Source organism: Dysidea avara, chromosome 2 (assembly GCF_963678975.1).
Source record: "Dysidea avara chromosome 2, odDysAvar1.4, whole genome shotgun sequence".
NCBI classification, from domain to species: domain Eukaryota; kingdom Metazoa; phylum Porifera; class Demospongiae; order Dictyoceratida; family Dysideidae; genus Dysidea; species Dysidea avara.
Genome location: NC_089273.1, coordinates 47821487 through 47833558, shown reverse-complemented (window position 1 = coordinate 47833558; position 12072 = coordinate 47821487). Strand labels below are relative to the sequence as shown.

General features: G+C 37.2%; 1 protein-coding gene across 1 annotated transcript in view; it reads right to left on the bottom strand.

The window, feature by feature from the left end:
* The window catches only part of LOC136247505 (uncharacterized), a 224227-nt gene that overhangs the window by 42084 nt on the left and 170071 nt on the right, over positions 1-12072 (bottom strand). Inside the window, exon 16 of the mRNA XM_066039228.1 lies at positions 11578-11770. Within this exon, the coding sequence (XP_065895300.1) occupies positions 11578-11770 (193 nt within the window). The remainder of the gene's footprint in view (positions 1-11577; positions 11771-12072) is intronic.

The following is a 12072-nucleotide window of genomic DNA, read 5'->3' as shown; positions in this document are numbered from 1 at the left end:
ATCACCTTTAAGCATATTAATAGAAAGAGTTGATTGCAATATCGAAAACATTTGCCTCACCAGCCCAATGACTCTTTCAACATCCTAACTTGAGACAGCTGGCAAGCAGTGTCAATTTACCTAGTAAAAGGATGTATCTTGACTTCTGCACAGTGCAGCCTGATCAATTGTGAAGCCATAATCTGCTAAGATGACATCTCCAGACAACAATGTTGAAAGCAGAGCACAGTTTTCAGTCAAATGCCGCCTTTTGAGTAATGCCTACTAAAAGTATATGTATTATGCTTGTTATAAGTTTGAGCTCTTGTCATGCCAAATTTTGATGTGGAATATTTAAGCATTATACTTCATTAAAGTAATTAAGAGCTGATCAAACATTACACAGCAAGAAAAATGGCATTTAGGTATGTAACTAGCAAAACTGCAAAAGACGGCAGCTCGGTATAAAACTTCACCTGCTTATGGTTGTCTTCTAAACTCTGTCTGTTGGCTGATTGTAACCAATTGTGACCGGGCCTGCGATAATAGGGCATGTGGGCACATGATTTTTGCCTACCTTTTTACACTTTCATTACTCATAACTTTTTGTACCATTATACTATGACATTGCAATTTTCAGCTCTTAGTAAACATTTAATTGGCATCATGATGCAAGTTACAGAATGGAAATATACTTTTCCAATACTGAGATATGATCTACAGAGTGATGGGGTGTAGTTTGTGCCCATATGCCCTATTTTCGCAGGCCCAGTCACAATTGACCTTGACGTTCGGCCTTACACTTCTGGAGTAGTTCTTCATTATTTCTTGTGTAGTTCATCATAGTCTAATTTAAATATTTCTTATGCTCATTGTAGCTAATCTGTTCAGTTCATCCAACCTCAACATTTTTCTTACTCTAGTTCGTTCACTTTCTCTTGTTTCTTCTTCTATTAACTGTGACAATCTCTCCCTCTCATCTTCTTCACATCTCTTCCCCTCCTCCTCTAATCTTTGCTGGCTGATCCAGTTTTCTCGCTCTGCTAGACTCTGCATTCCTTTGCTTTTACCTTTTGCCATTCAGTTATCAGAGAGTTCTCGGTCTGTTCCAGTATCCCGGGAAGCTGTTCATCTTTGAAAATCCACCACTAGCCGGCAAGTTTCCATTTTTGTCTCATCAGACTGTCAACACGTTTGAAGGACGTACTTCGATGTAAACTGATTGTTAGCCACTCCTTTCTTCCATTAATGACTGCATGTTTACCAGCTACATGACTGTATTGGCTTCACTAGTTAGCTAGCTAGATTCTTTCTGTTGATTTGTAGCTATAGCACTGCAATCCATTTTATTTCTTCGATCCAGATCTTTTGGAAAGCATAAAAATTCAATCCATTTCCTTTCACACATAGATTAGGGCAATTCACAGCATAACACTTGCTGCCCCACATCCAGCCTAGCTTATTATCTTTCGTCCCCTATGGCAAATGGCAGAGCAGCCCTAACGCGTGTCTTAAATTAGTGAGAGCTAGGCGCTTAGAAATACTTACCACACCCCTGCATAAGCTCTATAGCGATACCAACAACAACCTGATTATGATAATGATACCTAATACAAATTATTTACCAACGCAAAATATCTAATTCGCAAAAATATAGTCCACAAAATAAAACACTAAAATCATTGAATATACCAAATAATTCATTGAACATATCAAAAAATTCATTGAACATACCAAATAATTCATTGAACATACCAAATAATTCATTGAACATATCAAATAATTCATTGAACATACCAGATAATTCATTGAACATATCAAATAATTCATTGAATATATCAAATAATTCATTGCAAATATTAAATAATTCATTGTACATGCCAAATAATTCATTGAACATATATATCAAATAATCATTTTGAAACAAATGGCCTACCATAACACACTTCAGTCTATTACCATGAATAAATTAAGAATTAAATGTCCATTAGTATTATCTGCAGTTATAGACAACCTCTCTTGTTTCATTACTGTATAGCTATTCCCTTTTTTCACTATTTTTCGATTAAAGTAACAGTATAGTTTCATTTGTATAATATTATTAGGGTTACAGAATATTTTAAAATGTATGGATGGAACAAATTACAAAACCTGCTTTATAAACCAAGCAGGGATAAATAATTTCAACAACTGTGTTGTGTTAGCAATACAATTAATTGTACTTGTTTGTTTTTACTGCAGAACAACAATTATTGTTCTTTGGTGTGTGGTCCACAATAGAGTGATGTTTTATAAAATGTGCTGCCAAAAACCAGACTAACAGATTACTGAATCCTTATAATTTCAACACAAGTAACTAAACAACTAAAATATCTAGGTCCTGTGGAAGTGATTTTTTAAGGTACTGGTTGTATAGATGTTTTATTGAACTTTTAGTAGTTTTTTTGAGTAAAACAAGCTCTTTGAAGGCTTGTATCTGAGTCACAGGGAAGAAACATGCCAAAATCACTTCCACAGTACCTAATAAATTCAATATACAGTATCACTAAGCCCCAGAAATGCCAATAGAGTCTACAGCTTTTGTTGTATTTGGCGGTGGAAAAACATGGTTACCGTAGTGACAGCTGGAGCTAAGTGATGTACAGGCTGGCTTACTTGTGTTACTACAACAAATTGTAGTGCTCCACCTGCCTCAAACTACATTATAGCTACATAAAAACCTTAAATGTAAAGGACTACACCTTCATTTAAAACTTTTCACACTGCTAGACAGGTTTTATGGGCTTCTCAAAAAGTATCAGTAGGCATTCAAAATTTTGAATGATTGCCCATGACTATTAAGGCTCAAACGAATACTGGTTTACTGTATTCGAATGTTCGCTCAGCTTTAATGAAATTAGTCGAATAATCGGTGAAAGGTTTCATTGCCACTAGACCAAGAAGCCGCCTACAAATAAGTTGAAATAACCACAAACAGCTTTGTGGCTTCGTATGAATAACTTTACTAAGAAATAGATGCCATAATTCCCTTTGTGAAAGGATTATCACAGCGATACTGTGATTGTAACAAAGTAGAAGTAGCTACCTGAAGTAAGCCACAAATCCATACGAAGTCTTGCGCTTACGGCGATTCACCGTGGAATTAGTAGATACACTTCACCAATTAGTGGCTATTACTACTCTTCGCTTTATCGCCATAGTCCTTTCCTTTTTGTTGCTTTCATTAGCATCGCCTTCCGCTTCGTTAATTACTGACAGCTAATCACGTGTCACCATATAATGATCACGTGCGAATAATCGTTTGTTAATTTTATTATTCGGCTACAAAGCAAACGAATATTAATCCGAATATTCAGCTAATCGTTTGAGCCTTAGTGACTATACCATAACCTTAAATTTTTATTTGGTTTTCCACACCCATAATAAAAAGCAGCCTTTATATGAAAAACAAAGGCAGCTTAGAGCCTGCATTAATCTTCTAGATAAGTGCAATAAACTTTTTGTTAAAGTACATCAAGACACACGATAGTGTGTCGTGCGGCCCAAGAAGCCGGCGCGCCACACCGTGAGTATATTGACAGGAAGAAAGAAAACGTCATTTTCACACATTTGTATCTCGGTGATACCTCATCCGATTGGAACCAAATTTGCTGCAGAATTGCCCACCAGCTAGGGGAGTCTACATTCCAAATTTGAAGGAAATCACTCAAACCATTTCCGAGATACGAGTGGCCAAAGTTTCGTGTTTTTTTTCTTCGTTTTTTTTTCTTCTTCGTCTTTACGCACACTTGCAAAAATTGCTATAAAACGCAAGCGCGTACTCCGATCGCCTTGACATTTGGCACACAGAAGAAGAGTACAAAGGCGAATCCTAGATTCAAATTTGGTGCAAATCCGGTGAATGATTCAGGAGTTATGACCGATTATTCGCGTAAAACAAGATCGATTTGTTGTCACGCCTACAGGGTAAACCGCTTCAAGGAATGAGTTGAAAATTACTATGTAGATGGAGTAACCATCGTAGGAGTGCCTTTTGGTGATTTGAAAGGAATCGAGATAAAGACCACGGAGATATGACACAAAACCCAACCTGTGTCACAATTACGCGATCGATTTTTAGGAATAAAAAAGTATTAGCTTTCACGCCTACTAGGCAAACCGCTTAGAGCAATTAGCTGAAAATCGGTGTATAGCTGGAATAATCTTCATTGAAAGTCCTAGCAGTAGTATAGAAGAATTGGATTACAAACCACTGAGTTATGATTCGAAAGCCAACTCCGTGTAGAAAATGCGAGATCGAGATACTCTAATAGAACAGTCACCCTAATAGAGCATTCAGCTAATTTATTTACTCCATTATAGAATTCTATTACCATATTCTGTAGGGAGTTCAGCTGCAAACAGTTAATCTTATAGACAGTTCAGCAAGAAGCAAGTCACCCTATAGAGAGTTCAGCTACAAATATATCGCTGTAGTGATTCATAACATTGCAAGTCACACTGAAGAGAATTCAGCTATAAACAAGTCATGCACCCTGTAGAGAGTTCGGCTACACTCTCTAGAGAATTCAGCTACAAACAAGTCACTGTGGAGAGAGTTCAGCTACAAAGAAACTATCCTGTAAAGAGTTCATCTATACAAACAAGTTACCCTATAGAGATCACCTGCAAACAAGTAACCCTGAAGAGAGTTCAGCTACAGACAAGTCACTTTATAGTTTATACAGTGTTCAGCTACAAGTAAGTCACTCTGTAGAGAATTCAGCTACAAATAAGTCACTCTGTAGAGAATTCAGCTACCACCAAGTCACTCTGTAAAGAATTTTGCTACAAACAAGTCACAGTGTAGAGAGTTCAGCAACCAAAATACTACTCTGTAAAGAGTTCAGCTATACAAACAAGTTACTCTGTAGAGAGATCAGCTAGAAACAAGAGAGGGTTCAGCTAGAAGAAGTCACCCTGTAGAGAACTCAGCTGCAAAGAAACCCTGTAGAGAGATCAACTACAAACAAATCACCCTGCAGAGCATTCAGCTATAAACAAATCACCCTGTAGAAAGTTAAGGTACAAACAAATCACCCTATATACAGTTCAGCTACAAAAAAAAATCACTCAGTAGAGAGTTAAGCTACAAAGAAGTTATGCTACAGTGAGATCAGTTTGAAACAAGAGGTTTCAGCTACAAACAAATTAACCTGTAGAGAGTTCAACTATGAACAGATCATCCTGTAGATAGTTCAGCTAGATACAAGTCACCCTATAGAGAGATCAGCTAGAGGAAGTCACCTTGTAGAGAGATCAGCTAGAAAAAGTTGCCTTGTAGAAAGTTCAGTAACAAAAGAAACCATTCTGCAGAGGGTTCAGCTACAAACAAATCACCCTGTAGAGAGTTCAACTGCAAACAAATCACCCTGTAGAGAGTTCAGCTACAAACAAATCAACCTGTAGAGAGATCAGCTCGAGGAAGTCACCTTGTAGAGGGATCAGCTAGAAACAAGTCACCTTGTAGAGAGTTCAGGTACAAAGAAACCACCATGTAGACAGTTCAGCTGCAAACATATCGCCTGTAGAGAGTTCACACAGCTAGAAACAAATCACCCTGTAGAGAGATCAGCTAGAAGAGGTCACCTTGTAGAGAGTTCAGCTACAAAGAAACCATCATGTAGAGAGTTCAGCTGTAAACAAATCACACTGTAGAGAGTTCAGCTACAAAAAGATCACCCTGTAGAGAGTTCAGCTAGAAGAAGTCACCTTGTAGAGAGTTCAGCTACAAAGAAACCATCATGTAGACTCTGAGAGTTAAGCTGCAAACAAATTACTCTGTAGAGAGTTCAGCTAGAAGAAGTCACCTTGTAGAGAGTTCAGCTACAAAGAAACCATCGTGTAGAGAGTTCAGCTACAACGAAATCACCATGTAGAGAGTTTAGCTGCAAACAAATCACCTGTAGAGAGTTCAGCTAGAAACAAATCACCCTGTAGAGAGATCAGCTAGAAGAGGTCACCTTGTAGAGAGTTCAGCTACAAAGAAACCACCATGTAGAGAGTTCAGCCTCAAACAAATCACTGTGTAGAGAATTCAACTAAAATCAAATTGCCCTGTAGAGGGATCAGCTAGAAGAAGTTACCTTGTAGAGAGTTCAGCTACAAAGAAACCGCCATGTAGAGAGTTCAGCCTCAAACAAATCACCATGTAGATAATTCAACTACAAACAAATCGCCCTGTAGAAGGATCAGCTAGAAGAGGTCACCTTGTAGAGAGTTCAGCTACAAAGAAACCATCATGTAGAGAGTTCAGCTACAAAGAAATCACCTTGTAGAGAGTTCAGCTAGAAGAAGTCACCTTGTAAAGAGTTCAGCTACAAAGAAACCACTATGTAGAGAGTTTAACTGCAACAAATCACCAGTAGAGAGTTCAGCTAGAAACATATCACCCTGGAGAGAGATCAGCTAGAAGAGGTCATCTTATAGTGAGTTCAGCTACAAAGAAACCACCACATAAAGAGGTCAGCTGCAAATAAATCACTTGTTGAGAGTTTAGCTACAAACAAATCCCCCTATAGAGGGATCAGCTAGAAGAAGTCACCTTGTATAGAGTTCAGCTACAAAGAAACCATCATATAGAGTTCAGCTACAAAGAAATCACCCTTTAGAGAGTTCAGCTAGAAGAAGTCACCTTGTAGAGAGTTCAGCTACAAAGAAACCATCATTTAAAGAGTTCATCTGCAAACAAATCACCCTGTAGAGAGTTCAGCTAGAAGAAGTCACCTTGTAGAGAGTTCAGCTACAAAGAAACCATCATATAGAGAGTTCAGCTACAAAGAAAGCACCCTGTAGAAAGATCAGCTAGAAGAAGTCACCTTGTAGAGTGTTCAGTTACAAAGAAACCATCATGTAGAGAGTTCAGCTGCAAACAAATCACCCTGTAGAGAGTTCAGCTACAAAAAGATCACCCTGTAGAGAGTTCAGCTAGAAGAAGTCACCTTGTAGAGAGTTCAGCTACAAAGAAACCATCGTGTAGAGAGTTCAGCTACAAAGAAACCACCATGTAGGGAGTTTAGCTGCAAACAAATCACCTGTAGAGAGTTCATCTAGAAACAAATCACCCTGTAGAGAGATCAGCTAGAAGAGGTCACCTTATAGATAGTTCAGCTACATTTCAAGTCACCCAGTAGAGAGATCAGCTGCAAAATAATATCCTGTGGGGAATAATGGACATGTAATAAATATATGTATATAATTTGTATAATTACTAATAAAATCAAAAATAACAGAAGTATTAAAAATCTTCTTTAAGTTCTTTTCTTCTTCCTGTGGTAAAGAAAAAACACATGGGTTAAAAAAAAACCCAAAGCCAGCCATTGGCCGGCTTTGCAGTATACAAATACAAAAAGAAGTAATATCTAATCAAAAACAGCCAAGCTGTAAAAAAGGTGCGACCCCCAAAAAGGCCATGGTGAAAAAAGATGTGAAATCCAAGGTGGCGGCCAAGAAATGGCTGTGATGGTAGGTTAATGGTAAAAATTTTAATAACGACAATTCAGATGAATTTTGTGCCGCTTGGTCTTGGCACCAAATTCACCTGAATTGTCGTTATTAAAATTGTTACCATTAACCTACCATCACAGCCATTTCTTGGCCGCCACCTTGGATTTCACATCTTTTTTCACCATGGCCCTTTTGGGGGCCGCACCTTTTTTTACAGCTTGGCTGTTTTTGATTAGATTATCTATACCAGTTAGAAACAGGATCAAGGATGTTCCTGAAGATATTGTAAATACCTTATACTGGTGTATATCAACTGAAGTATGGCACCTCTGGAGTAGTGTATTCTGCACATGTAGGCTGATGTCTCAGTATGTCAATGAAAAACAAGATCAGCACTGAGGCTTTCTCTGGATACTTTGTATATGATTGATAGACTATAAGATTCTTCTGTTCATAATTTGTGGCTTAAAGCAGATTGTTGGTGATGCTTCCTTAGCAGTGGAATTCAAATGCTAAAACAAACTTCACATGTGTGTTGCAGTTTGCTTTTACAACCTAGATTCCTTAAACAATTCGATAGAATGATTCAATTAAAAAACAATTATTTACATCTCCTACTCAAGTAGAATTGTTAGCTAAGGGATGTACATGTATCACTGATATAGTCTGCATACTTCACAGTTATATGATTAGTTTGATTCTAACTGTTGCCTACTAGCTGGGTTTCTTCTTACAAAAACTAGCAAGAATTCCAATTCAACACCCATGCATCATTCAAAGTCATGCACACCATGGTGGCAAGAATTCATCATCTAGGAGGTCAATTTTTGACTATGCATGGTCATTGGGCATCAAATACCAACGGGTGATCATCAATGGTAGCTAATCCGACTGGCTCCCTGTTACATCAGGAGTGCCACAAGGCTCTGTACTTGGCCCCCTTCTACTCATATTATAAATAGATGATTATTACAATGTTGTAAGCCACTCCACTTTAAAACTATCTGCAGATGACATTGTATTGTATAGGGAAATTAAAAGTTCTGCTGACGGTTTGTTACTGCAGAAAGATATTGACATCATCTATTCTTGGACAATCAAGTGGCAGCTATGTTTAAACACATGTAAGTGTTTGGCATTTTTAATTTTAAACAAGGGAAACTTACCAACTGTATGTATAAAATCAACAGCGTCACCATCTTGTGGAATTCTATTGCTAAATATCTTGGATTTTACATTCAATCTAATTTTTCTTGGTTTCAATCATTATAAAGTTGTTTCTGCCAAGGTCAGGAGATCACTGAATAATCTGTGTCACAGTTTATGGGCAGCTACCACAGCTTCAAAATCCCTAGCTCACAAGGTTTAACTAGACCACTGCTTGAATATGCTTTTCAACTGTGGAGTCCACATACTGCTCGTGACATATCTGGCTTAGAGTATGTACAATGTCATGCTGCTAGGTGAGCATGTGGAAGCCAGTGAGATCTTATTTCCAGGAAATGAAGTACAGGTAACTAGAGCTGAAATCTTTTTTTTGTATAAATAGCGCATGTAAATGTGCATTTGTGCCTTCAATTCAACCTCAATGAAATCAAAACTTGCTGAACTTTCGCCTGCGGCTTTGTTGAATGAGTGGGCTACCACACACTTGTTAAAAACAAATTCACTAGTACCTGTGGCAGCTACGCAAGATGAGTAGTGCTAGCAAGCTTGCCAGTAAGAGAAAGAAGTAGCCCCGTCTAAGCGATTGGCAAACACTTACACAAAAGCAACATTTCGAAAATGAGAGGGTTTGCTATCAAACAAGTAGAGAATAGTAAGCATAATGTTTCTTGTTATCCTTCATGCCTACCACTTTGAGAGAAAAGGTATGAAATTGTACGCTTTAAGCTTAAAATGTCTCATCTGTGATGACAAAGTGAATCATTATTTGTGACCGGATTTGCAAAAAGGTACCTTTTCCACACATTTGACATACTAGCAAACAAAATGATTTAACACTTGACTCGTTACACTGATTAACTTGCTCTTAGTATCACAATGTAGCCAGATACTCTAGCTACATTCATTGAAAATTTCAAGCAATTATGTCCAATGAGTAAAACGTTATGAAGCTTTAAAGTTCAAAAAATGGGTCAAATTTTGTGTGTGAAAAAGGTACCTTTTCGCAAATCCGGTCACATTTTTAGCTAGTTTGCTAGCAGATTAAATAGTAACACTTTCCCTCTTGTTGCCATCACTTGTTGTCTTGCATGCTAATTCAATACAAGAATGCTGTCATCATCGGTGTACACCTCTTTATCATGTCAATATCTATTGAATTAATGTTGTATGCAACCTATGTACGTATATTGAGACCACACCAACTGCTGCTTGTAGCTATACTATGAATTTGACATTATACAGAGTTTCAGCTCAGTACAAAAAAACTGACTAGTTTGACTTCTTATTTTCTCAGTATTATCTACAGTCTTCAAAGAATGAATCACCAAAGTTTCAGCTTTTTGTAGTCAGTAGGTTTGGAATGTTTGGATGCAAATGTAAGCACCTGTAGTTTATTTTCACTCAACCAGTATGCAGTAGTTGTTCCTGCTCTTCATGCTGTCTAGTGTTTGACTTCCATTTGAATTACTGTAGTCAACAATATTTGAATTTGGCTTAAAATGTTCACTATGGATTAGCAAATCAACAAAGGAATAGCTTTAGTACTATAGTAACTTATGCATATGGGTATGAAGGTGGTTTAGTTGAAGAAATGATGATGATTTTGTTTCTGTTTACCACATCGTAAACAAACACATTATAAATGCATGCTGTTGGACCTACGAATACAAAACAAAGACTTTCAAACTCTCTTTGAGCAGGCAAATAAAATTGGTGCATAGCTTTCATCAATGTGAGTCTTTCTTTTCTGAGTAATGGCCTGATGAAAATAAACTTGCATATCATACAGTACAATAGTTATTGTACTGTATAGTAAGGACCACAAAGGAGTAGGCATGGCCCACAAAATAACACAAAGCCAGCCTCAATTTTGCCTGATGACAATGAGGCAGTATTGGTTAGGTAAAACGTAGCCCAAACAAGCTTTCAGATCAAACCAAAACGCTTTCAATAAGTTGCTATGGCATTAAAATAAAAATAAATTTAACAGAATATTCCACTGAGTAACTGACTGAGTAACTGACTGAGTAACTGACTGATGCCTTCAGATAAGCGTAACTTGTTAATGGCTAAAACTACCGGTTTGATTTTTTCACTATTCGATGTCACTTCGGCCTGAGAGGTGCCTTTTGGCATATCACAGTATGTACAATGCATTCTTCATGGTTTTATCAGTGTCTTCTTTTGTGCTTTGCTGACAGTGAAAAGTGTTGATTTGGTGGTAGCATGTGATGGCTTCCCTTCGTCACAGAAATCATCTGTATTTTCATAATGGCTATTTTGATTGCAGAGGTGACGATAATTGATAGCTGGGGCACGTGGCATCATTTTTTTTCAGTATGAGTGGATTGCAGAGGTGCTTTTCGAACAGTTCTTGATTCAAAATGCTATTATATGTAACGAGTTGAACATAGCTGACAACAAAGCATATTGGATACTCCACTTTATTATATAGCTGGGGTGCATGGTGCCATCTTAGATGCAGTATGTGTGGGTTCACCAGTCATAATAATTATTTACAAAAAAAAGTTAGCAAACAAATTTGGAATTTTCAACTATATAGAGTAGGGACCATACACCTGTAGCACATTGATAAAAGTACTGAAACAAGCTGGAGTAGTGCATGATATTAAATCACAGTTAAACAATAAGAAGTGTTATATCCCTACTGTGCTCAAGATACCATAACGGAAATGTACAGTAAGGATATAACACTTCTTATTATTTTACTGTGATTTAATATCGTGCACTACTCCAGCTTGTTTCAGTGCTATTTCATCGATGTCCTACTCCAGTTGAAAATTCCAAACTTTTTAGTGTACTAGTTTTTTATTTGTATATAGCATGCATATTTTTACAACTTTTTTCTGATTTTACTCAAAGTGCATGCTTGTCAGGTTTTGTTGAGACAATCACATAATATAGTGTGACATTTATTATACATACCTGCTTTACGTATGATTATGTCTTTCTCTATAATTTTTTGGTCATCAGTAGAAGCAAGACAGAATTTAAAGAAGTGATTGTCATGAAAAAATGGTTGCTTAGCATGTACTGAAAGTCTAAAGCATGGTGGATATGTCTTTCCTCTTAATCTTTCACCCAAATTCTCAAGTTGTTCACGCATATCTGCATCACTCTATGTAAAAATAGGCTAGATATAATATGATACATTGAAGGCACCTTATATACTGCATACAATGTACAGTGTAGTCTAACATTCACATGTAGTCATACATTATTTTATCAAATCAAAAACAGCCAAGCTGTAAAAAACGGTGCAGCCTAAAAAAACCAGGGTGAAAAAAGATGTGAAATCAAAGGTGGTGGCCAAGAAATGGCTGTGATGGTAGGTTAATGGCAAAACTTTAATAACGACAATGACAAATCAGGTGAATTTGTGTTGCCTCCTCCAAGTTTCACTAGGGTTTGGCACCAAAT